Here is a 27,686-nt window from a genome sequence, read left to right as displayed (position 1 = left end):
TAGTACATTGTTTGCCAGACAGTTTTGGTTGTGACGAATGATATGAAGCTGCCTGTACTTGACTGTCATGCATGCACTGTAAATCCGCCAACACAAGTCACTCCTCCACAACACAGAATAAAGTATAAAGCTTCTAGCAGCACAGGATTCACATACAACTATTTTCCACTTACTCCCGACTGTTCCACTACTAGCCAGAGCTCTACAGGCAACAACAACAACAAAAATCTAATAATAAAAATATGCAAACTAATGTGCCTTTAACATGTCTACTTCACCACTTCACATACATGCTTACTAAAACAAACTTTGCGCTGAGACAGTTGTGCCGACGACAACCGATGAGTTGCTTCATGAAGGCTGGCCAACATGAGGCATGCTAAAAAGTAAATGCCCCTTTAACATTTATGTGCTTTCTTTTGTCATAGCCAGGTACTGAAAACACACCGAAACAAACACTAGCAGAATAAATGCAAGCCGCGCACTGTAAATTGCAGTATACACTCAGTATAACTAGCAATTTCATGGGAGGCATAACTCATGTTATACATCACACTGCTCCATGAAAAATATATACATAAAAAAGGCAACTGACATGTTCCGAGGCTGAAACCCATCTGTTAAAGCAGAATATGGCCTCCAGAGCTACTAAAAAGCAGCACGTCAAAGATTTAGCATTTTAAAAGGATGAAAGCATAGTCATAATATCCTAAAACATTTTACTTTTTTGCTGCATCATTAATAAATGCCACTGTGGTGCAAGCAAACACAGTCTTCCTGTTTTGTACATTTTTCATAATTATAGCCCATTTAGAAAATATAGGTGGCCTTTGCACATATTCCAATTCTACAGAGAAAAAACAACAACAAAAAAGCAAAAAAACAAAACCTACAGATATAGTAAGTGCACTGCTGCTAAACTTAACCTTTTGATAAGGTGCCACTGCTTCTTTTTTGGTCTATCTGACCTAAGTAAGACAGCAAAGAAAATAATGCCTTGCATGCAATACGACAATGCACATGTAGTTTCTTAAGTGTCCTCTACAGTGCATTACTTAAGCGAAAAAAAGGGGGCAGTCTCCCAATATTATTATTGATAGTGTTAGCTGACTACTGTGAAAGCTAACCTTGCATACATACATTCAACATGTGAAGTCCTTTCATAATTCACAAGTGCGCCTCTCTGCACTCCAGATTTGTTTGCCCAACTAATGGCGGCACCAGCCATCGTTCAAATGAAGACGAAGTGCTAGCTGCACATGCTGGGGCTTGTCTCATGCACACGGTTTCATGAAGAGAGCCACGTCGACATTTTACACGCAATAATACAAGCAAAATGTGCTTGTACAGACTGTTTGCAAAAATGACTATCCCGCCATTAGTTGGAGAAACACTCTTGCAGGAAAGCTAGCTTTAGAATTACGAAAAGGGTCTATTTAAGAAGGGCAAGTGATATTACTGAGGTGCCCAACACCCAATGCAGTAAACAGTTCCATCAAGGAATTGTACATACAGTAAAACCTCGATAATTCGAAGGTCGCCGGACCGCGAAAATTCTTCGAATTATGCGGATTTTCGAATTAACCGAAATGAATAAAAAAAAGAAAACCTGGAATGTCCGAGAAAAATTACTCAAAGTAATCACCGATGCGGGATTACTTGGCGCGCTGGTTTGCCGCCCCTATGTGACAGTAGCATAACAGAACCAGCATACGGAATCACTTTACTCCACAAACTTCATGCACCATCAGGGTTCCCATTGAGTGCATCGCACCCAATTTTTCGGACGAATTGAGACCCCAAAGTTCGATTTTGCGGACTAAATCCTCATACCCAATCTTGGAGGCCGCCATGTTGGATTTTGCACTGGCTTGAATGTGACTCGCTGTATAGCCTTCAAGATTAGAACGCGCGCTATCAATAGAGAGCTCGCGCAATCCTCCACTCTCGGAGGCCATGCCATCGTTGTAACCATTTATTGTGGGATTTTTTTTATTATTATTATTGCGACAGCAATTATATAAACACTTCAAGCGGATTTTCGCCGTCGGCGTCGCCGCCCTGAGGATCCATACAAAGTCCAAGGGCGATAAAATCATCGCCGCGCGCCCGCCGTATGTGCGAGTGACAGCGCGCGGGGGACGCGCGCTTTCATGGAGAGCGAACGCACGGCGGAGGCGACTTCCTCCCTCGTGCGAAAGGCCGTGTGGGGGGGGGGGGGGGGGGGGGGGCGACGACTTCTACTCTTCTAACAACTGCGTACTTAGCGCCGGAGCGGTTTCTCGCGCGCAGCGTATCTTGAAAGCGATCTCCAGACGGCTCTGACCTTTCGTATGGGCTGTGCTCTCGCCGCTCGCAGCGATAGACCGCACGAACTTTCGCTCGCTATGGGCTGCGGCGGCCGCGCTCGCTCGTGCGCGCTGACACCACGCGTGTTATTTCAGTGAGTTTTTTTTTTTTTTTTTCTCAAGTTTCGGTTGCTATTTTGAACGTGGCGTGTACACCGAGCAGGTGTCTCGGAGACCCATGTCTCAGTGATCGGCGCTACCTCCTGTACCTTCGCGAGAGCTAAGCGGTGCGAAGCTCGTTTCTTGTATCTCCATGGCGAACTCCGTTGGCGGAGATCGCCAACGCGGTGGTGTTCGTGTGGACTGTACACGGAGACGACGTCATTGCTGCGCAAATCCAAGCAAGTCGATCCTCTCCAAGCGTAGTATGAGGCAGGGCATTATTAAAGATTTTTTTTTAAAGCCGCACTAATTACTTTTTTTTCGGCCGAACGAGTTTTCCGGACTATTTTTCAGTCCCCACGAGCTCGGAAAATCGGTTGGCGACTGCACGGAGCGCCCTAACCTAACCGCCGCACGTTGCTACTAGCCGGAAACTTCGAATTATCCGAATAGAGCCGCGCGGGCCATTCAAATTATCCGGTAGAATTTGCATTGAGAATGACGGGACCGCTCAAATTCTTCGAATTAACCGAAATTTCGAATTAACCGAGTTCGAATTATCGAGGTTTTACTGTATTTACCCGTATACAGTCAACCTGGAATGGCCATGTGACAGTTAACAGAACCAGCATAACACTTTAACAAAATGTGTCACAGCATGCTCCCATTCAGGCTAGGTTTGTATAACTAAAATTGACAGGACAGCTATAAATTAAGGGCAATTGACATCATAAAAAAAGGAATCAGTAAGGACTGATTCATGTTTAAGTAAGTTTGTTAAAAAATGCCTTCAATTCATGCATTTAATTTCAAATGTCCTTGCCTTTTTAATTTTTCTTTCTGCAAATGAAATCTCTAGAACAACACAAGAGCAGAGTGTCAGCCAAAGTTTCATTGGCACATGCCTCCTTATTAAAAAGAGAGACATGTTTCTGAAGGTCTACCTGTTGATTTGCGCTAGACCTCGGCTGTTCCTAAAGGACCATTAAAGGGTGACATAAGATTGGATGGTACAGCAAATCATTGAGCAAGCACCAAGATGCAATGGCACACAAGACAACCACTTCTAAGCAAGTACCAGAAGCAGAGCTCTTTACCTAACAGTATTGGCCGAGTTCAATGGGTGGCTTATGTTTCAACAGCTTGATACTGTAGTTCTCTTTATTCATGCTATAATGGCAGGCAGAACACCATTGTTAAGTTCTTTAACATTATCTATTTCTGCGTAGTAAAAAGCGTTACATTAACAGTTCGCACAATTCATTTCGGTCCTACCACTTACTGATTTACTGCCACCGTTTCAGGGGGATCCTTAACAAGGGGAACATGGCTCTTGGGGACTGAAAACTGCACAAAAATTATATTTTCTGTGTGTGTTTTTATTGTAAACTTTTGCACTTGTGTGCAATTACATTAAAAAATACCACATATATGTTGTGGTACATCAATTCAAGGATGTACCAGCCACACCCACTGGACCACAGTGTCTTAAAATGTTTTTCACATCGATTTTGATGCAATTTGTGCCATTGACCCCCCTATATCTCAACACGCTCATTTCAAATACGCAATCAGTTATATTGCACAGCCAAAAAATGTTTTTACACTATTACAACATATGATGTCAAGTTTCAGAGTAGTATCACAATACCTGGGGCTATACTATGCAGCAATTCTTTTTTCAGTCTTTTTGCCCTTCGTTGTAGGCTCGCATGTCACCATGCTGGCAGAATCAGTAGCTCAGGTAGACGGATGATAAGAAATGTGCAAGATTGAAGAAAAACAATACTTACAAAGAAATACAGCCCATTGTTGCTATTGTTGAAAATATGTTTTATGCTAGTTACTTTATATGCAAGCAATGAAAAGTGCAACAAGACATATGTAAGCACATAAATGACATTTACCAAAACATTTCCTGCCTGAGATGGCAAAATAGGTTTTTTGCTTACAACCATTTTCCTGGCTACAAGTGACGTTCTGTGGTTTTACATGCCAAAACTATGATCTGATGGCACACTGTAATGGAGGGCTTCCCATTAATTCTGACCACCTGGGGTTGTTTAACGTGCACCCAATGAACGGTACACAAGCGTTTTGCCCTATCGCCCCCATCAGAATGCAGCCGCGGCAGCCGAGATTGAATCTACGATTTTGTGCTCACTTGCTACAAGTGGTTCAGAAAAATGCAATGCACTTATGTCCGCTTTACTCTATCCTCTTTAAAGAGGCCCTGAAACACATTTAAATCATAGTAAGAAAACATTGCTAATCTGTACAAAAGGCTCTTGTGAACACGTGAGCCAAATATTATTGCACTACATGCAGCACGGAATTTACAATCTTGGGTCAAAAACAGCGAAAAATTGCTTGCTCTCACTTTCACAATGTCGTAATGCAGGGTCATCACAAGCAGCTGGACCCACCAACAGCTGTTGGCTGATTTCATGATCACGAGAACATTCTCAGTAATGCATAATTGCTAATTTTTAGTTAAATAAGTGAAACACATATGCATCTGCAATTTCAAAAGGACTGAAAAATCATTTCATCTTTGCACTGCCAGTCTATGCACGACAGTTGTGTGTAGCTGCGTCTGCTGCACGTGGCCTTCGAGATAGCAGTGGCGGGCTGCATAGTAGTCTACCATGGCTGCCACGGGGTGCCGCGACAAGCCCTTTCGCCGCCGAGACATTCAACTTTTGTGCAGGGCTTTGTCCCTTTGGCATCTCTACTGCATAGCTTCCAGCGTGCTAGTGGCGACGAAAAGAGAGAGAAAGCTGTGTATCGGTGCGATAACTCCACTTATACTTGAAAGATTTGAAAAACTTTTGCTGAATGAGATTTGTAAGACGACGTCCTTTAATAGTGAGGCCATTCTATGATTAGTTCGACAAGTGTTTCAGGACCCCTTTAAGCAAACACAACTGACAGCATTGTTATGTTCTCTTGAGCAACTTAAACAATGTTTCTCCAAGAACCTGATTGACTAATTAGCAAAGATTAATTAGCTATCCTGCGAACAGTCGTCTTAATTCAAAATCTTCAATGAATAAGTAAGAGAGCGTACTGACAAACATTTAATAATTTGTTTTCATGAAGATGTTTGTTGCAGGTTTGATTTTTTCGAGCTCCAGAGAAAGCATGCAAAATCCAAAAAATAAAAAAGACCATGTGACTAGGCGGTTTTGTGGAGCGATGGTAATGCCCTCAAAGATGCTTAATATTATTGCAGCTGTACGCAAACAGGATGTACGAAAAGGTTTGGCAGCTTTGCCCGAAGGGTGAAGAACTGGCAGCCATAGCAAGGTTTAGTCCTGCACTTGAACTCCTCAGACGGTGTTTTAACTATACATGGGTGCAACATGTTAGCGCTTGGCAGCATGCAAGACAACTCCGTATGGACAGAAGGAACAGTGCCACGGCAGCTACAAGGCGTCTCACAACACTGGCATGATGAGCAGCGCTGCCAGTGGCGTTGCAAATGTCGCACCTCGATGGTGCATGAGATGCGATTGAAAAGAAACCATTGGCATTAGTCAGCGCCCAGTGAAATATTAGATAATGTTACCTCGATGTTTAGTGCTGCTCAGACAAGCGCAAGCGCATACACACAGCAGCTCAGCAGGAACGCTAGAGCACTTACAGTGTGTGTGCGCACAATGTTCATGCCACCAGCTGAAGGCAGAACATTGCCCTGGCTCCGATACGGAGAAGACTGAGCATTGCATTGATGGTGCGTCCACTTCGCTTCGTCGTTTTTGCAGCCAAATGCACTCCGCGTCTCTCGGAACCCTCTAACCCTCTCTGCACGCAAGCCGTGTATGCACCGTTGACAGGGTACGAATAACCACGCCTACGCCAACAGTGCCGCCATTGGCATGAATGCGAACACACCTTGAGTGTCCCTATAATAGCTATCACAATAATAGGCCATAAGTGATGAACACAACCATATTGGCTATTGGCAAAGCAACACGCCTACAGACACTATGAGACCACAAAAGAGGACGACAAAGAGCACGGCAACTCCTGAGACTCTATCACTGTTTCTGCTATTAAAAGACTTCATAAATGGTGAGGAGGCTAAAACAGTGGATGGCAACGCATCTGAGAAGATGGTCAAGACCTTTGCATCGAAGCAGAACCACTGCTTTTCCCTAAAGCCTGTTCGTACAATCTATCTGCATGCAACGCAAATTATTAATTTGAAACTTGTGTGGGGGTATAAACATTGCTGCGCGACTACCTTCTCAGATGTCACATGCTTTCTTAGGATTTTAGAAAAACGAAACTGACAATGGCTATCTTCATGGAAACATTGAATATTTCTCAATACACACCACAACTTCTCAACTGAAGATTTTGCATTTAAACCAATACTTTAATGTTAACTAACCTGTTAATTTGGCTGCTCCCAAAAAGTTTTGAGTTGCTCAAGGGAACACTGAACAATGTTTAGTTGGTTGCATTTGTGTAGCATGCACCTGCCTTTTTAAAAGCTTTGGCACAAGCTAGCTGAAACGTCCCAGTACTTGAAAACATTATTCCTTCTTTTATCGAAGTAGCAATATTGATACTGCAACTTTGGGGAAACGTACACCTACTGTTATAGTCCCTTTTATTGTTGTATTTGGAGAATGCAATAAAACTAAAAAACACATAACTATCACAAGGAAACATGATTCACATCTGCCTTAGATGTCAATCTGCTCACTAGAGTTTTAGATGCTATGACTTGGTTCCAAATAGTTTAGAACATTCATTCTTGCTTTACTGGACCTTCTGATACATACAGTTCTTTCATTATGCCAGTCTCTTTCATGCGACACAGCATTAATAAATAGTTCACTTCCAGACAGCATACATGATATGACTGCAAAATATTAGCTGTGCAAGAGAACTGATTGCATATAACTTGAATTTAGCATGGCAAAATACATATATACAGCCAAGGTCTTCACAACATCAATCCATCAATAAAAACTTATGGCAGCCTTACATGACTGTGCAGAATCAGAGATAAAAAACAAGTGAAGCTGTCGCACCTTTCCGCCAAAGAGGATCATGCCACCATGGCAAACTGCGCCACCTGGACACAATTTCATTCCTATGACAAATGTTGCTCATGTAATCCCTTCTCTGCTGCCATCACCCAGAGCACCTCACTCTTATTACCATGCTTAATTGGACATTGCTGTTTTCATAAAGCAATTTTCAATTGGCTCATAGCACTATGACTGTGCACAATTGCAGCTCAAAGCTTGTATTCCCCTGCTTATAGCATAAATTAATTTCACTTCTTTTTACAGCATTTGGGCCCTGCAGTGCTTTGTTAATTTCTTAATCAGCCAATACACTTGACATTTTTCCTGTAGATATTCCCGCAGTTTCATTCTAATCCACCTTTTAATTTTCATAATGCTATCATTTTGGTATCTCTATAATATGTGTGCTGCACACTTATTAGTTCAGCTTTGATAATTTTTTTTGCAGCTCCCCCAATTCTACCACATCTTTGTAACTTCTTCAGTATGTCCTGCAATGCACCCACTCGACTACTTCAAAGTTTCATTTCGATTTGTCTTGTTATTTTGCAGAGATTGAAACGTCATGGCAAGTGCTATTTGAAATTAACAAGACTCGACAATTTTTGTACTTCCCAGCAATTGTAAGAAGCCAACTACACCGAAATTTCACTTTGGCTAAATTGGTTATTAGATGAGTAGTCTATACACTGAAGCAATCCTTGCAAAACTGCAGTGCTGCTAACTGTACAATTTTCTTATTAGTAGCCTTTAAACAGCACCTTAGAAGACAATGCATATACCTGGTGGTTAGCAGATGTGATGAAAGTCCCAGCATGCTGCCTCTGAGATTTTGCAGCGCGCTGCCTAATCTTGGAGGTCATGCCGAGGAGCTGTGTTCTTAGCCATGTGTCGCTTCAGGTGAGCAGTATTTGCAGCGTTTGTTTTTTTCCTCCCGAATTTTGGAACCAAAAACGTCTATTTTTGCAAGCATTTCGTAATTCATCCTCTCGTATTTCAAAATTAAATTTTGCACGGAGGCTGCTATCTACCCTTTCTGAAACTAGTCTTTTTACGCAGTCCACAATTTCGTTGCAATTGGCCTTTAACGCACACTTTTATAATTTTGCCTGAATATCGTACACAATGTGTTTTCTGTATCACTGCCAAGGTTCATCCTTAACTGACTCTTGCACTTGGTGTGGATACTTGCTTGGCACACACCTCTTGAAATACTTTTTTATGAATGCTCGTGACTGATTTTGCAAGAGAAAAAGGTCCTAAGAGCCATGTCCCTTTTCCTGTTAGAAAAAGTGACCTCAAAACTGGCCACAAATGCCCATTTATAGTATAAATCAGGCATTATATCTGTGTCATCAATATTCTTCCAGGTATGACCTCAATAAATTAGAGCACATGCAAAATTTACTTTAGGCAAAGCCTAGAATGAACAAGGACAAGAAAATAAGGAGATACAGACACACAGGGGTGGGACTGCCCAGTCATTTTGGAGCAATTTTTGGAGCAAGTAAAATTGCGTTTTGGAGCACACAAAATTGTCTTTTTTGAGCAGCTTGAAGCACAATAAATTTCAGTTTGGAGCAATTTGGAACAGATAAATACTCATTTTGAAGCAGTTTGGAGCAGGCCAATTTGAATTTTGGAGTAATAATGGAATATGACAGCGCACTTTGAAACCATGACGAAACACCGAATAAACCAAACCGAAGCGCGAGGTAGAAGCGCGCTTTGTAGCTATAGCGTACTAGAATATCGAAGAGTCGGTCGAGCGGCGGTGCGGCGCATGCTTTTCTGTAACGCCGAATATATCAATAGCACTACGATCAACCTATATATTCCCGCGCCGACGCTCGTGATGATAGCGGAAAATGTTCTCAAATGATGCGGTCCATTCAACGCAGTAACATAATATCTGGGTCGCCATATGTCACCGCAGACCCAGAGAGCCGCAATCAACTCTGGGCTGGTATAACATAAAACTATTGCAATATGTTTTTATTGCAATATAAAGTATATATGGACACTTAAGGCGCATTTCTTTCGTCGACGCCGCGATGTTCCGTATAAAGTCCAGGGGCGATAACAATATCGCCGCGCGCCATATGCTGTATGAGCGAGTGAAAGCGTGTGAGGGTGAGCCGACGATGGCAGCTCAATCTTGCACGCGCAAGGGAGGCAAGCAGTGATGAAGCACACTGTCTTCCGTTGTGCGCAAGGAACTGAGGGAAGGGAGGGGGGGGGGCAAGGTTCTACTTGGGCTGCTGCTGCATATGGCATGGCCGCGCGGGCCATATATTGAAAACGATGTGCGATGGGGACAGAGTGTGAGTGCTGATAACTTCATGTGCGCTCTGTTTTTGCCGCTTAGTTCACATTGAAGCGAGAGGCAGCACGATGGTCAATTCGCTCGCTGCTGCTGCTGCACTGCTCGGCCCACTCAACCATATTGTAGTACACTCTAAATAAAACTGCCCTGGCTGTTCCGGGAGTGGCCACGCGTGCGCCGGCCTTTTGCCGGAAGTGCCAAAAAAAGTCCAGTGTTATAAGTGCAAAAATTACGAGAAACTGCACAGGAGTTGCCATCGCGCAGTGTGCGGGTTGTGAACAGCGGCACTCTTTTTTTGAGGAACGATCCGCTCGCTGTTCGCAACCACTGCCGGAGCACACATGCTGCAGCCGTTCTGGCGCAGCGTGGTACAATTTCGGACAATTTTCTGTGTTTGGCGCAGTTTGACGCAGGAATTTGCGTTTGTATCAAAATGGCGCAATTGGCCCAGCAGTCCCACCCCTGGACACATCTCTAGCTCCCATCTATTCTTGTTAGCCAAGAATACCCTCATATGAAAGCATCTGCACAAGTGAAGTGAATATACGTATACTCTAAAGGAGTCTAATTAGTACTTCCCAATAATGTGCTTATTATAAAAACAACTCCTGACACACAATGGCCACCCAAGCTTACTATCTTTACTGCTTCAACAGCATTGCAGATTACTGAAATTTATCAAAGACTGGCCGACATTTGCAAACCCTGCATTAAAGCTAAAGAGGTTCACCACTGTTTCTCAATATTGCTGCGGTGCTTTCCTAGGCAATTATTCACACAACTACCTGTACAATCAACATAGCAGCAACCACAGAATAACAGCATGTGCGTTGCATTTGCTTTTCTTGCAATCTGCACTATGTTAGCCAAAGATTCTTCACAGATGTATGCCAATCTGACAACTGATACATCAAAGACAAGGACACTCTTTGGAAGTACTAAGGGTCCATCTGCTGGCTCATGGCCTCACTCAAATGCAGCAGCAATGCAGCAGAATTGCTGCTATGATTGAGCGTGGTCGTGGCTGGCTGGTCTTATTCATGGTGTCCACAAAGGTGTGTTGCAGCACCAAGACATTAGGCTTCACCGCCGCAACCATAAGCAGCAGCTGCTTCTACGTTGCTGCATTCGGGCGAGGCCTTGACTGGCTGGTCTTATTGATGGCTCCTATGCCGGCTGCATTGCAGCACCATGGCAGCACCCTGCTTTCATTGCTGAAGCCGTACAAACTCCTGGCTGACCTCCAATGTGGGGCCGGTATAATGCGGATTACTGCTTAAAAAAACTGCGCATATAAGTTGTTTTTTATTTGAATTATATATCCACAAGGTAACTTTTGTTTTATAATCAAAGATCATTACATTATAAGACCATTCGGGGTTCTGGCACATGTGTCGCGTTTACATTTCATATCAACCACGTCATTGCACACTGCCGCACGAAAACCTGTGACACTCCCTTTAACAGCTTCGCAGTAAAAGGAAGGTACACAAATGGTCGCTTTTGAAAGTACTACAACAACGAAAAACAGTGACATCCGTGTGCTGTTTTGTGGTCAAATTGAAAGAACCATGAATGATTGCATTAGAAAGCAGTGAAACAAGATCCAAAATCCCCGCTGCATTTTCTGACATGCAGCGCAGACTCTTGAATAAATCTATCATTGTAAGGGGGAACTACATCCATCCATTCCCCAAGATAACTGAAGCTAAAGAAGCAGCAAGTCTTGGCAACCACTGCATGTTTAAGGGAACTGCATTATCCATAACAGAGCTCGATTAAAAAAAATTTCAATGTATGTTAACTGCGCTTGCACTATTGATCCTCTATAAAATCACATCACAAGAATAATTACGGCTGAAAGCTAGCATTGCGAGTATGTATTCTTACTCTCTTGTCCCTACTCACCCTGTACTACTTTATTGAAATATCGTACTACCAACTCACTCAAGCTACTCTTATAAGAATTTTATGGGCCAAATGAAGCTGACATGTCCAATAGCAATTCTTGAAATTAATACCCTGTAAATGTTAAAACCTATAGAAATATGTAAGAACACTATTACTCTATAAGTGGCATCTGGAAGAGTGACAGCTTCATAACAACTATATCTTTTTTCTTTTCTTTAAAATCTTCCATTCCTGAAACTGGCCCATCAGACATCATATCACATTGTTGTTATCTCTGATTTGTGCAGGAGTAATGGAAAGCTTTCTGTTTACAGGCCAGTAGTCAACATGCTAAAAAATGGCATCACAGAGCTTCTTTCCCCTCACAGCTGAGACACAGGGCTGTGGAGCCAGAGCCCTGATCCCACCCTGAGGTAACTGACAAAAATTCAACAAAAAACGATACAGGGACATACCACTCTCCTAGAGAGCTTGTGCAGTGCAGTACCTCATGGGTCAGATGGGGCCTCCAGCATAGATAAGAGGAAATTGTCGATTGGGGTGTCCCCAATGAGCTTGAAGAAAAAGAGGTGCTCGAGGCACTTCAGGCCGATGCTGCGCAGGGCTGGAAGTCGCAAAAGCAGCTTGGCAAAGCGCCCTGGCTGGTCGGGGTACTGTTGCCGGCAGTGCTCCTCCAGGGCAGCGTATACTTTCTCCCTTAGGGCCTCGACTTGGGCAGTGCTGCGTAGACCCTTTGCCTCTGCATGATTGGCAAAAACAATTAGCCATTTCCAGTGCAATGGGCTTCCTCACAGTTACGGGTTGCTAAATTTGGAGAAGGAATGAGGATATCTGTGCCCAATTGTACTGGTTTCAGTCGTACATTCTAATTTTCTTCGTTTACTTTTTACATTGTAGGTGAGAAAACATTATTGAAACATTATTGTATACTATGGGAGAACCAAAACATCTTAAGAGGACCATACCAAGAAAGCTTTATTTATGTTGCCATGGCCACATTTAGACCAAGCCAAGTTCAAGACAAGCCAAAGTTTTCATAACCCACGATTCTCATAGAGTCACAGTGCCCCTAAAAGGACTCGCACAGTCAGCAATGCCCGATTTCCCTAAAAGTAGTATTGTGAGAAGCTTTATGGCCACTCATAAGTAGGCTTAAAGAGAGGAAAAGAGTTGCGAGAGGATGCAGGGACATGAGGGTTCCTCAGCACTCTATGAAGGCTGGTATGGTTCCCATACCAATCCCCTAATCTTGGTAATAGTCACTAATTTGTTATTTCATAAGTGTAATCAACCATCCCAGCTTAGGCTAATACTACCCTTTAGTGTCCATTTGAGATTTAGAATGAAGAATGTTCTGCTATTAGCTTTTGATGCAAAGTGCGTTTCTTTAGTGTGGCAAGGTTTTTCCATTTCTGGGAGCTCTGACTGCAAGAGGGCATGCATGTCTTACCATGTTTAATGTAGTGATGTCTACACCATACAGCCCCTTTGCTCATCACATTTAAATTTCAAGGAAAGCACGTTGCCTTCACCTTCACTTGTTAAAGGGGCCCTAAAAAGATTTGAACAGACTAAATGAACAAGCACAATGTGTAAATTATATGGCTGTAATGATATCTGCACAATATTGCATGTTACTGGGAGCCCAAGAAATAAAATCGAGAGAAAGTGAGAGAGCGCTGCCTCTCCAATGCTGGCATAACTATCCTTGATCAGACACGTTGATGTCAGCTACATTTCTGCGATAGTCAAATCCTCCACTTGCTAAAGGGCCGATCATTGATGAGCTAATCACAGCATGACATATTGATTTTTTTTACTGTCCTGCTTCTGGCACTATATGTTTAATACTAACTGATAAAATCAACAAACAGAGGTAGTTGCATTGCAACTTATTCAGGGCTGGAGAAAATTACACTATCTGCGACTAGCATATGCTTACATCTGCTTTCGTTCTTGGTGAAAAAGCAATGCCACTGACCGTCTTTCAGCATATAATTTCACTTTTCATTGAAAGGGTCCTGAAACACCCCTCGGGCTTGGCTTGGTGAAATAAACACAGTCCACGGATAGCATACACTGCTGTGAACATCTCAGCCAAATTTTGCGGTCATGCGCGGCGCGTGGAGCTCGCAAGCGGAGCACGAAGTCACCTTTTTCTCAAACGCTCTCTTTTCGACCGAAGCCTGCGCCTCACTCTTTTCTGGATGCTTTATTTCATAATATAGCAGATTTCCATACGCGGCTGCTATTGGCCAACAGCTGACATCAATCAAGAAGGGTGTTTGGATCAGTGTGCTTCTTCCTACTGTTACTGGGTATACTGTTACTGGGTATATTTATTGATGCAGTTTAATAAAGAGGCTGAAGTAAGCGAAAATCTGCTTTCGAATTTTGATAATAATTGCATACTTCTGGAAGAAGCCAACTTCATCTGCTCACGCTCAGTCGTGGCCACCCGCATAGAAATTTCACTTTGGCCACCCTGTTTATTGGTGTCATAGCCATTGGGTCTTGCTAATTTTGACTAGTTTTGAACACTCAACTAGCCTTGAACCATGCGAAACTTAAAGGTCAGACCACACGCACGCTAGCCAGCGTGCGCTCACTCCTGGTTGCTCCTGGTTAGACGCCTTAGCAGACTTCTCTTTGTATTCAGCTATTGATAGTGCTTCAAAAATGCGCAAGTTGGATGTGGCTATTATCCATCGGTCAAGCTGGTGCAGGACAAAGCCGGTCCGCACCACGTAGCACGGCCAGACTGGAGCATATGAGCGCGGGCACGCACTTAAGCCCTGTCATGCACAAAGAAAATGCTGCACATACACACTACGGTTGCATGTAGCTGCGGTCTGCTATGTAGAGTAGCTACTGCGGCCACTGCGATGAGTCCTCTCACTGAGCGCACTGCGACTCGCTGAGGACTACCACGTGTGACGCCTCGTAGGCGTCAAAATCGCACGCAGTAGAGTCTACGTGAACATCCAAAATCAAATTTGAACTGCACACCACAGTGACGTTCAGTTAAGCGGAGCGTTGTGGGCATGCCCCGCTCTGCCGTAGCCTTCGCAGTGCAAGTCATTGAAGAAGGAGCGGAAGCACCGTGTAGGTTTTTATTGCCAATAACTCCGCTTCTGCTGAATGCATCAAAGTATTTTCGAAATATTCTACTTTACCTTCAGATTCATTTCTTGACTTCGATAAAAAGTGGTTTAGGGCCTCTTTAAGGCATTGCTGAATATTAAGAATTTGTGTTTATATTTTTCTTCAGCAACTTTAAGCCCATAGTCACTACCACATGAAAGTGCTTGTGCAAAGTGAGAAGACAGACATCCGATTGTGGGAACTCGTCATGACCAGATGTGGGATGCGATACTTACGGACAAAGTTCTGTAGCAATGGAGGGAAAGCTATAAAGGCAAAGCACACACAAGTAAGAGTGCTGCTGCAAGAAGTCCCACATTCTCATCTGCGTTAGATAGGCTAGCGAAGAGGAGACAGACATTGTATTTACAATAGCGAAATAAGACAAAATATATCAGTAAGTGTTAAATTTGATTCAATTTTCTGCTTTTGAATTTCAAGTTTGGGCAAATGTGATACCCTCACATGTGCAAGCTATGCTGTTAAATGCTGACGGAATACTTGGCAAAGCAAAACATGCACAGAAGCTCCACCCTTGTAGTTTTCCCTTCCTTGCCACAGAAAGTAGCCTGCAAGTATAGAAAGTTTAGCCTGCCTGTACTCTATAACCGTGTATGAAACACAGGATATGTATGTGCGTATCCAGCAGCAGCAGAACCGATATTGACGCTTTGTTCAACCACAACACATCACAAAAAAGAGTTTGTGTTGCAAGAGTGTTCTTATCGAACGAAGAAAAGAAAGGGGGAGCGGGTGGCACTATACGTTTATAATTTTTATCAAGGTCTTTGCACCAGCAGCTGTTGGCACAATATGGTAACTGTAACTGCAGTTGAACTCAGTGTCACAAAATGGCACTATTCCTCGTGTCTACATTTTATTGCAATGCAATTATATGGACACTCCAGGCAAATTTGTGCCGTTGCCATGATGTTTCAGATATATATATATAAGTATATATATTTAAATTAATAAATATAAATAACATTGCCCACCGGCCAGATTCGAACAAAGCACGTCTAGCATAGAAGCCAGATACTCCAATCATTAGAACATCCTCAATTCCTGCATGCAAGAGACGTTTTAAAGCTGCCAGGGCGGTGTTGTTTCTACCCAGAAGAGCTGTCTTGAGTAATGCATCGCATCAATATGTCGCACCCGCGTATCATTTGAACACAGTTCGAGAAGTCAAGAAATGGGTGGATTATTCCAAGTTATAACCACAAATAAACTTTCAGAACAGCTATAAAGTAAGTGTTGTTAAAGGTGAAATTACATGTTAAAATGAAGGCAATAAGAGCAGGAAAAATCAATATTCATTAATTGAAAAGCACTAAAAAAAAGGAAAAGATACCAATTTTACAAGGCATTCGGTTGGACTCCACGAGAAATTTGTGGACTGTGGAGCAAACATCCCTTCGTCTGAATCACAGAGTAGGGGTGCCAAACGAATGTGTCCAAGTGAAACACTAAACCTTGATATCGCTGTCAACGCTTTGTCCTTCAGGCGAAACTGCCACTTTTTATTCTGTTAGGTTATAAATAAAAATATGTACAAGAACACACTAAAACTATCACTGTACTAGCACCATGCATATGACAAAAAAACAGAAAAATGACAGAAAAGTGATACTGCATATTGGCATAAGAACTAGTATGGGCTGGTAACTCTTGGATTACCTTCATTGGAAGCTATGTTGAGTACGCAGGGAGAAGGCAGTGCTGACCAGATTTCTGTGCTCCACCACTCAGTCACTTTTGTCTAGACCAAAAGCTTTCACGGGAGAATGTTCGCTAATGAGTCCCCATGCTACTGTCAGTACAAAACAATTTTTATTTGGTCAAGAGTGCTTCAGGGTCCTTTTGAAACCATCCACATATTGACTACTTGTTTTAACTTCTGTTAAGGATTGGGAATCTTAAATATGAGCTATTCATCCTGAAATTGAATAAAACTAAAGTGCATTTGATTCACTATTACTGAGTATTGAATATCTGCACAAGCCTAATTAATAAACAGGACCAGCTTTTCCACAGAATCCCATCTTACATAAGGGAAACAACATAGAACAACACTCCAATTAAGCACCAAATTGTTATACATAATTACCCAGTTTCACAACACATTAGCAGCCATAAAAAAAGAATGGCAGAATAATCACATTCAACATAGCAAGGTTGCATGGCCATTAGTTTAAATGTGGGATGTATTTAAAATAGTACACATATATTAATATAAAATGTCACCTTTTTTTTTATTCGGATATTCGCCAGGCAGAAATATTTGTAGTAGTTGCATACAAACTATTGTTTACTAAGTTACTTCGTCTCTCGCTATCGTGAACATGTGCCTCTATACTGCTCCACAGTTACACGTTTTATTTACTTAGCAGAAAGTCACTGACTGCCCTTTAGGTAAGTCCTCAGGCATGGATTAGTTGGAATAACTAAAGAAATCCTACCAATAGCCGTCATGTTTTGGCGACTGTCACAATAGCCATGAAAACTGGGCCAGTATTTTGCAGCGATACCTTTTCCCAATGCCTTTCGGCGCTTTTCGCGTTTGTGAGTGGCCGCTTTTGAAGCTTCGCCCGTGGCGGAGCGTCACTTGACCACTCACGAACACGAAGACCTCCAAATGCCATTGACATCGGGAAAAGGCATTGCTACAAAATGCAGGCCCAGGTGTGTATTTCAAGAAGTAGAAGGAAAGAGTAGGCACCACTTTTGAGAATATCTGACTCGGGTGGTAATCATGATAGCCTTATCTAGCAACTGGGCTGGTTTTAGGTTAAATCTAAGTGCAATATCATACTAATGAGCTGTGTATGACAACAGTGAATTCAAGTTTGGGAAGCTACAATGACTAACTCACAAACGCTTTATTGGTACATGCATGGCTACATGCCATCAAAGGAAACAAATGTGCATGGCGTAACCTATCAGAGAATGTTGCTGGCTTTTGCTTTTCTCTCTCACACACACACACACACACACACAGGCAAATAGTGCCATAGTAGTGTAATCTTAAACCAGCAAATTATACACAGCATGTTTTAGTTCACATCAATTTCTGCAGAAAGCGCCACACCATATCACAAGTAATGGTGATGTTAATAGCAGTAACACAGTGCTAAAATGCAAGCTGTGTTGCCACAGCAACACATATTAATGATGGACAGCCACTGTAATCAATGGCGATTACTATTGTTACTGTGCTCACCCCCCATGTACAGGCATTATTCACCATAACACCCAACTCTCCCTGACAAACAATTCAGCAGCTCACTTTTGTTTTATCACTAAATTAGGAGCTAGTCCAACAGCAAAAGCTATCTGCAGTAATATGCTACAAAGAGACAGAGAGATAAATGAGATGGGAAAGGCAGGGAGGTTAACCGGAAGGTGAATATCCAGTTTGCTACCCTGCACTGGGGAAGGGGTAAGGGGAGACAGAAAGATAAAGAAAAATGCACACACATAGAGAAAGAGGGAGATCAGAAACACACACACACACACACACACACGCACACACGCACGCACGCACGTACACACACACACACACACGCACACGCACGCACACGCACACGCACACACAAAGGAACTCGTGAGTGTCACAGTCGTTCAAGCAGGTCGCTTGTCCGGAGGAACCTCAGCAGCGCGCTCATCGCCTTCTCGTGTGAAGACCTTCTGGTCTTCACAATATGCTACAAGCTGGCCACAGTAACTACTATCCGTGAAACACCAGGTTCACTCATGCTCATGTGACCGTCGTTTACAGGACAGCACAGATGATACAAATCACACACAAAAAAAATCAATTCTTGTGGCTCTCTCATGGCATGCACCCAATAAAGAATGATGGGAAGTGCAATGCTACAGATCAATGCCTTGCCATTTATGTGAAAAGTGGTTCCACTCCTAACAGCATCACTATACAAATCCAGCTTTCCTTGAGCAGAGATTGCAATATTGCTTAGCGATGTCAAACGAACCAGCAACCACTCCAGCATTAAAAACTTCACTGCTTCTACTAGGTACTGAGGCCTGAGCACTAAGGCAAGCTGGGCATCAAGGTAGACCTCTAATAGCACACAATTTCCCACATCCCATACAGCCATGATCAAGACTGCCTTCATGGGCCATACCTTTGCTGATCCAGAGTAATATTTTGTATAAACATTTTGTAGACCTGCACAGTAGCAGGAAGAAACAGTGTTTGCTTTCCTGAAAAGAACTTCACAGATCAGCAGGTTCCCACTCTGGATATGCGTGCTGTGCGTCCAAATGTGATTCTGTTACCCAGGTGAAAGCCAGGCATTTCTTGATTCTGAATACTGAAATTTTTCTTCTCTCTGTGTGTGTACATGTGGGTGCCCAGGCTTGTTGCCCGTCATATTTGCAATTCCCAAGTTTGTGATGACTTTGAAAATACCTGCACTTAGTGTGCAAACTGCCAAAACTTAGTGTGCAGGGCCACTGTTTGCCAATCGGAATTAAAGTACAGAAAATAACAGTCACTGCGGTTTACATTTCTGCATATTTTATGACTTGAAGATCTAAAGAACTAAGTGACAGTGCCGGACATCTACATTTAACCCATGTGAAAACAGAATCTGGAGAAGTGTTACACCACTGTTATATGGACAACGCTCATCAGGTTGACCTACACCCACCATGGTTGCTTAGTGGCTATGGTGTTGGGCTGCTAAGCACGAGGTCGCAGGATCAAATCCCAGCCACGGTGGCCGCATTTCGATGGGGGCGAAATGCGAAAACACCCATGTACATATCATGGGTGTTTGGCACGTATGAAATCATATCATGGTTTTGGCACGTAAAACCCCATAATTCGAATTTATATTAATCAGGTTGAGCTACATTTAAATTTTCTAGCATGATTAAAGAAACACACTGCTACAAAGTTTAACTCTGCTCCTTGAGATGTTGATTCTGGTTGATTTCCTGTGTATATTTCCTTCTAGCAGATGTTGCTAGATGCAGTGGAAACAGAAAGCTGTAGTTGAAAAATATGTATTTGATATGTAAAACCAGTGCAGAGTTACCGGTAACTTTATCAGAAAAACACAATTTATTCAGCTTCAAATTTCATGTGTGTAGCAAATGAAAGTACAGATTTGCAAATTTATGTACCATGTTAAGCAAAAACTTCATTGTGATACATTGATGTGTTTATTCTTTTTTTTTTTTGAGCTTTATTGTGAAGACATTTTGTATATTGCATGTGCCAACTAAACCTGAGGGTGTCAACAACAGCCTCCAATCATGATTGATGAAGCATAGTTGAACTGAGCAGAAGTGAAGTTAAGCATGCTAGGAGATGACGATGGAGCAATGCTTAATAGTGATTTAAGCACACTCAAAAGTGCATTTGTGTCAGGGGTATTAAACAGCAGAAAATATGTGATTGTTGTTAATTAAAACAGAATGCTTAGCTGTGGAAGATCAAGACAAGCAAAGGAAAATGGAAGGTGCTGCTTACCAGGATTAAAAAGGACCACAGCACGCAGGCAGCCAAGCTCAGTGCGGTCCATTTTCATCTCGCGCATCTTGGCCACCAATTCAGTGAGGACCCGGTCGAAGATGGCTCCAACACCAGCGCTGTGAGCACTATGCCGCTGCACTACGAGGCCCGTTGCCAGCACAATGCCATCACGCACATCTATGGACCGGTGCGAAAAGGCAGCAATGAGCAGCTCATTCCAGCCAGCCTTAAGCAACACCATGCGGTCCTCGAGGGGAAGCTCCTCAAAATGTGGAATGTGCTTGGCCCACTGGACCAATTGATGAAGCTGGCGGTCAGCCGCTTGGCAAATGCTGCTCACAGGGTCCTGCTGTTGGGCACTCTCTGACAGGGTGCCAGTGTGTGGCTCAACTCGCAACTCAGCCTCAAGTATGCGTTCCAGGGGCATCTCGGGCGGTGCTCCACCGCTTGTGCTCTCCACTTCACTGTCAGCACGGTCCTTTGTGCGCTGTCGTTCCTCTTGCACTGCCTCCCGCTTCATGCCACAAGAGAGGCACTTCTGGTAGCGACAGTACTGACACCGGTTGCGCTGCCGCTTGTCTATGACACAATTGCGCTCCTCTCGGCAAGCATACGTCAAGTCTTTCCGTACTGTGCGCTTGAAAAAGCCCTTGCATCCTTCACAGCTGCACACAGAAGAATGCTACATAAGCCAACTACAAGCACCACTAGCTCAAATGAGCAAATGAAAAATGGTGACCATACAGAAATAACAGCAAGGCTCGTGAGAAAGAAAACAAAACAACAACAAAAATGTATGCACAGACCATCAATGTACCACCTATAAATTTCACACAGCGCTCCATTTTCAATGTCAAGTGTCTACTGAGCAATACTTGCACCAATTTTTGCTATCACGTAAACAGTAAACAAAAACATCAAGAAAAATAAAAACTAATAAAATATGTCATATGAAACACACAATAAACCCAGCAAAAGGAGTAATAAAGTGGCTTTAAAATATTTCCATTGCTACTGCAAATGAGAACTTTGTAGGTAACTGACGCTAATTTACCAATGCAAGTTAGAACAATATACAGATGAGATTTAATGGGCTCAAGCTCCTTTTCTTTGCATGACAAAGCATTCAGATTCATTAACTGCAGCTGTGCTGTCTGGTTAGACCCTTGGCAATTTTGTGCTAGAACCTCATCTCTCACATTGAATATTATTTATCTTGTGGCTAAACAGCGCAAGAAATATGTACATGTTAAGCACCTTGTTTTGTCCTTTTTTCCCATGTGTGTTTTCTTGCGCTGTTTAGCCACAATGAACTAATTGCGATTAACTCAACTTTCAATATTTATCTCCCAAAGCTGTGATACTGCAATCGAATGTTCACTCAACAAAAAGTTACAGGCCTGCGCTGCACACGCAGCACAGTCACAGCATAAGCTGGTTGAGCGGCGTAAGAGTAGCTCAAATTTCGGCACCACCCACAACAAGGTCTTCGCGGCAAAGTGTCTTCGCCTCGATTTTGACGAGAACGATCTGAACGGTCCGCCCTGCGACGGCGAGCTGCGGTTGTGATGCTCTCTGCACAGCAGTTTGCTGAGCCCGATGATGCCTGGTTGTAGCCGCGCACGTAGCTCTACGATTCGCTTCTTGAGCAGCGGTTCATACCTTGGGATTAGACGCAATAACATGTACCAAAGAGGTACCCAGAATATGTGGCGCACATCTAACGTCGGGATAGCGTTGATTGCGCGTCTTGTCTGAATCGCATCTTGTCGCATGCGGCGGTTGCAGGCACATTAACTAAATGGCGCCACCATACTGTCGGAGGCTCGGGTCGTCTGCGCCTGCGCGTAGGCGCAGGGCGCGTATAAAGGGAATATTTTTTCTGCCTGATAGCAAGCGCTTGCGTGGCTCAGTGGTAAAGTATCCAACTCCCACGCAGCGGGCGTGGGTTCGATCCTGGCGGCGAGCGGGTACTTTTTTTCGCATTTCCGGCGATAGCGGCGGCATCATCGAGACCAAAAATGGCTATTGGAATGAGCCCATAACCCCCAGCTTACGCTGTAAAAGTCTTAAAATACAGCAGGGTATGTGTAATAAGCACAATGCTATTAAAGATAAAACTTCATACATCATAAAAACAATATGTGACGGTCTACAATTTGCTACATGTTGTCTACTTTCTTATGAGTAATAAGTGCAACAGTTTTGTGAAATGCCACCTATATGAGCCTTTCTGTAAACTGAAATAAACCAATAGTTTCAATGTAGGCTACAGCTATTGTAGACAAGCAATATGAAGTTGCCAATAGCATTTTAAATACCACGTTTCCCACAAGATCTAACTTTGACTCATCCTTTGCTTGAAAGCCACAAGGATTCAAAAGTACGAACACCATTATTGTGAAGCACCGTATTTGCATTGTAGTTCAGACTGGACAAATTCTGAAACATAATTGAGTAGCATAAACCAATTATAGATTGTGGTCGCTAAATATTTTGCTGCATACATTTAGCTTGCAATGTGCGCTATTCTTCTGCCCTGTTTATTCTTTCTTCGAAATGGTCATCATTAGCCTATATTAGGTGGCCACTTTTAATTGTACTAGCAGCATGTCTTTTGCGACGAATACTAATGGTATGTTTGGTGTAAAGGTAAGCATAATATGGTCCTGCATTTTTTTTTTTTTTTTTTTTGCACAGGCTGCTTTTTACTTACAATTTCTAGTCCAGCATGCTGAAAGAGGCACTTCTAGCTGGCAACCAAGTGGAAACTGAAAGCACACACGGACTACCTACTTGTGTGTACACACAGTCTCAAGCTTGTAGCCAATATAACGCGAATGCACATGAAATCACTCGCCTGTACACGCCATAGTGCTTTCCCGAAGCCCGATCTCCGCAAATGGAGCAGAGGTGCTTGGAGCCGCTCAGCGGGTGGTTGGGAGGATAGCGCGTGGTTTGTTGCTGCTGTTGCTGCTGCGGAGTGGCCGGTGGTCCGTTGTTCAGCTGACGACCGTCCAACGGTGATCGACTAGCCGAGGGTGCGCCGTAGCCGCTCAGCAGGAAAGACGGCTGCGGCGGAAGGCTGCTTGAGACCCCGTTGGAGGCCCCGCCGTTCAAGCCCGGCGCTGCGCGGATGCCCGGGGGAGAAATATCAGGAGGCTGCAGCGGCCGCATCGGCCACGAGGCCGCAGGCCCCGCAGAGCCGTACAACAGAGCAGTTACAGAAAGCTTGGGCCGCTCCTTCTTGTACATGCTGCCGACGGCAACAGGTGCGCACACGAGAACCGGCTGCCGCGCTCCGTACCGCTACCTGATCGTATACTAAACGGCCGCTGGGGAGGCGCCACGAAGCGGCCTTGGCCGCGAGCACACGTCGACGACGCTCGGGTTCGACCTTGAGACCCGGGTTCACGAGATCACAACCGCGAGTCAACCACAAAAGTTCTGTGATCACTAGTGGCGGATGAGTGGCAGCCTGCCGCAGGCACCGGGGAAGCGCAGTGACGCACCTCGGGACCAGTCGGTTGTCCTTGAGTGGCGACCGTGTACAGGTAGTACAGCCGACCCTCGCTGCGCAGCTGTCCGGACTCTCTCCCCCGTGGGAGGAACGCCAAAGGTGACGAACGCAACGGCGCCCCGGGAGCGAGCACCGCGCGTCTTTGACTCCTCGACCGTGAATACGCGCGGCAGCAACGCGCTGCAGAGCGAGGCAGGCTTGTTGAGCATAGCGCCACGAACAGGCGCCCGCACATTCTCTGCGCACGCGATCGCGCGCTCGTGTTGCAAAAACTCCCGTTTGCCTGAGGGCGCGCGACAGCAATACTGTATCCCAGCAGATAGGAATGAAAGGGTATCCATGCAAATGACTGGAGTTTCTGCTATTGAGGGTATGAGCGAGTTCGCGTTAGCACTTGCTGCTTGACGTCAATGTGCGTGCGCTAACTCGCAGCTTCTGAATTTCGCGACAGCAAGCTTAAATGCTGTATGCACACACCATCGCCGCAATCAGCAGCGGTAAGTGATGTTACTCCAAACGCTTTTGATAAACAATAAACGGCCGCCCTTGAAGGACATCAGCCCGACACTGGGTCAGTGAACCTAATAACAACAGGGAAAAGCGCGTCTGCTGCATGTGCTGAATGTGAGCGGCGTGCGCGATCTCACCTCGTTCCTGGGTGGCCATGGGCTTGGGTCGAGCTCAATCCGTAAACATATTCGTTTTGAAAATCCTGATCAAAGTCACAGGTTATTTGGTTGCAGTGACCAGTCGACGGCACCAAAGCGGAATTCTGGGTCGTTGTGGCGCCATCTGGGGAATGTGTAGTGACATATAGGAGGCTATGGTAGTGAGATAGTGTGCCAGTGCGAGCATGAGCCTGCAGTTCGATGTTCCGTGGCCTAGGTGCGGCCGCGGCATGCCGCTTACGTCGGCAGTGCGTGTGCGTTGCTCAGTTGTGTTGGTTCTTTATTCTATGGTTGTAGTGTGTTTTGTGTTCGGAGGCGTCTTTGTGTTAGGTCCTCGTGTTGGCCTTGTAACCGTTACAATTTTGGCCGCTGTTGTGTTTGTGAGGCCCACATGGAAACGACTTGCAAATGTGATACTGAACTGCGGCGATGTCAAGACGACGCTGATGACGGCTTCCAGTGAGTGCGTAACGCCCATGATTCGACGTGTTAGGTTTGTTAGTGCTTTGCAGTCAGCAAAAGTAAAATGGCTCATCATTGCTTCAGCAATAATATTGCTCATCGAAACTACTGGACTGTACACAATGTGTTGGGAAAAGCCCTACGCGCAATTCACCTATCCACTAGAGGTGGATGCACGCGAACTCCTACGTGCTCTCGAGGATGGTCACGCGCCTGCTGCGCGGCCTATCAACTCCTGCGAACGCTACCGCTTCAAAATTCGCAACGACCGCAAGTGCGCGGAAGTGAACGGCACTGTGCGCCTGCTTTTGCTTGTGAAGTCCGCTCTGCAACACAGATCGCAGCGAGATGCCATCCGTCTGAGCTGGGGCTTCGAGTCCCGATTTTCAGACGTCGTTATACGGCGCGTTTTTATGCTTGGTACTGGGGAGCCGGAAACGCAAGACGAAGTTGACGCTGAGTATGCCCGTCATAAAGACCTCGTTCAGGCAGATTTCATTGACTCTTATTACAACAACACTATCAAAACAATGTTGGGGTTCCGATGGGCATTTCAGCACTGTCGGAAAGCTGAATTCGTCTTGTTTGTAGACGATGACTACTACGTTTCTGTGAAGAATCTTCTCAAATTTATTAGAAATCCGTGGGGCCTGTCAGCGGTGGACTCCGAGGAGGAGAACACTCCCGCAACATTTGTTGGAGATGGACGTCTTTGGGCAGGCTTTGTGTTCGCCCGATCGCGACCGATGCGGCATCGTTGGAGCAAGTGGTATTTATCATTGGATGAGTACCCCTATTCACGATTTCCACCTTACGTGACAGCGGGTGCATTTGTACTATCCCAGCCAGCATTGGTGGATTTGTACCAAGTGGCTCAGTATACGCGCCCTTTTCGTTTTGACGACATATTTCTTGGGATTGTAGCACGAAAAGCCGGCCTGCGGCCTTTGCATAGCGACGCATTCCGCTTCTGGGGCCGGCCCGAGTACCCCGAAGACTTTGAAGGCTTGGTGGCTGCTCACGGCTTCAGCGATCCTGAACTATTAGTGCGTGTCTGGGAGCAGCAAAAGAGCCGTGGCCAGGCTTGATTACTTGTGTGGATATTTAGGTTTTCAAAGGGTCTCTATTCCTTAGTTCTGGACTCCGTTTAACTGTGACAATAAATTCTTGTTAGCTGTTTCGTTTACTGTTTCGTTTCCACTATCAACCCAGCAGGTGTCTACATGATGTCTAGAAGCAGCACTGAAGGCACATCATGCATATCTGGCATGTACGGCCGACCACAAAAGTTTACCGACCACGGGAACCCAGAAAATGGATTTCCAAGCAGCTTGTAACTGTAGCGAGCGTAAACAATATATCACAATGTTGTGCGCATATACTAGTAGAGGCTGGAAATGCAAATACCAGGCTGCATTGTGAAGCTGCGGAGATATTTAGCTTTTTAGTGGATCCCATGGTCCGTAAACTTTTGTGGTCAGCTGTACAATGTCAGAGATGCACGAAAGTTGCTCATTGCTCTTGTGAGAAACGTGAACTTAAAGCAGTCTTGACACATATAAATACATTATATGTATGTAGCTTGAACTTTGCTTTGTTGACTTATTAAAAGTCATTTACTGCTACTATGGCATTTGCATGTGGTAGGAACAGGGTACAGAGAACAGGGTGCATGTGGTAGGTACAGGGCCAGATATTTTGTGACATGCACATGCCATGCAAATGCTAGAATCAAATTTTTTCAAAAAGAAAAAATTATTAGAGGATTCAGCCACAAGTTTTTTGTTCAATCTGTTGCGAACCTTTAGACTTCAAAATGTGTTGAAAATTTAAGTATAAAACACCTTGGCTTAGCTAAGGCCAAATGTAGACCTGAGGCCTTGTTTATAGTGACTCATTTCATTTTCCATTCATTTTGCCTTTCGTCATTGGCTCAGCTGCTGCCATTATTGCAAGGATCAGCCACTTGGTGTGATACACAATAAGAATGAAAAATGATATGGAACATTACAAGAACACTGGCCTACATTACATAAGGTCGTAAAGCTTGCTATGTCTGACACATTTACATGTTCAAATGTTGCTGTGTTTGTCTCATCACTGTTTCGTAATGCACTTTGCCATGTATTTGAGTACATTCACTTAGTTCCTTTATCAGCATATGTGGTACTTGTGCCTTGTGAAAGCACAACTTCGTAGTCATAAAAGAACCCTCTGAGAACGTGGACAGTGGCAGCCGAGATATGCTCATGCACTCGCTCGGGTTGAGTACCATGAATACACCAAACAGGATTGTGCATTATTTCACTGCCCTCATGGAACATATGTAGCAAACCCATTGTGTGATAGTCGATACGGGTTAGCTTCTTGCCTGTGTTGACACTTAACAGTTTCTCTGTACATGCCGCAAATGATCTGTGTGTAATTACGGAACATGCAATGGAATTTGTGTTGTGAACGTTAATCTTAGCGCCAGCCTGGTTCGTCCGTCTCGGCGCGTGTGCTGTAATTATTCATACAAGTGCTCTCTGAATATTTCTAAAGGTGAAAAAGCCGACATCACTTTTTTTTTAGGAGCTGCAGTCACTTGTGTACTTAGTATCATATCATTGACAGACATGGGCGTCGTCTATTTTCTCGTCCTGTTTCTC

The 27,686-nt window shown here is 44.2% G+C and overlaps 2 protein-coding genes across 4 annotated transcripts; one reads left to right on the top strand and one right to left on the bottom strand.

Moving 5' to 3' along the window:
* Positions 1-3,030: 3,030 nt before the first annotated feature.
* LOC119432939 (retinoic acid receptor RXR-alpha-B) lies at positions 3,031-24,677 on the bottom strand. Of its 3 annotated transcripts, XM_037700093.2 has the most exons (4): positions 24,553-24,677; positions 23,246-23,513; positions 20,383-21,050; positions 3,031-12,474 (listed from the first exon to the last, which is right to left on the bottom strand). In XM_037700093.2, the coding sequence occupies exons 1-4, from the start codon at positions 24,569-24,571 to the stop codon at positions 12,224-12,226; spliced, it is 1,206 nt and encodes a 401-aa protein (XP_037556021.1). In that variant the 5' UTR covers positions 24,572-24,677; the 3' UTR covers positions 3,031-12,223. The 3 variants fall into 3 exon arrangements, with proteins under 3 accessions (XP_037556021.1, XP_037556015.1, XP_049527247.1); XM_037700087.2 differs by lacking the exon at positions 24,553-24,677 and having other exon boundaries at positions 23,246-24,501; XM_049671290.1 differs by lacking the exons at positions 3,031-12,474; positions 24,553-24,677 and adding an exon at positions 15,038-16,818 and having other exon boundaries at positions 23,246-24,501.
* An 81-nt stretch (positions 24,678-24,758) lies between these two features.
* Positions 24,759-26,215, top strand: LOC119432928 (beta-1,3-galactosyltransferase brn). The gene has a single exon (XM_037700078.2). It carries the CDS (start codon positions 24,759-24,761, stop codon positions 26,121-26,123), a length of 1,365 nt encoding a protein of 454 aa, XP_037556006.2. The 3' UTR covers positions 26,124-26,215.
* The last annotated feature ends 1,471 nt before the right edge of the window (positions 26,216-27,686 follow it).

Source organism: Dermacentor silvarum, chromosome 1 (genome assembly GCF_013339745.2).
Source record: "Dermacentor silvarum isolate Dsil-2018 chromosome 1, BIME_Dsil_1.4, whole genome shotgun sequence".
In the NCBI taxonomy this organism is placed as follows: Eukaryota; Metazoa; Arthropoda; class Arachnida; order Ixodida; family Ixodidae; genus Dermacentor; species Dermacentor silvarum.
The sequence above is the reverse complement of the archived record's forward strand: the minus strand, read 5'-3'. Positions and strand labels throughout refer to the sequence as shown.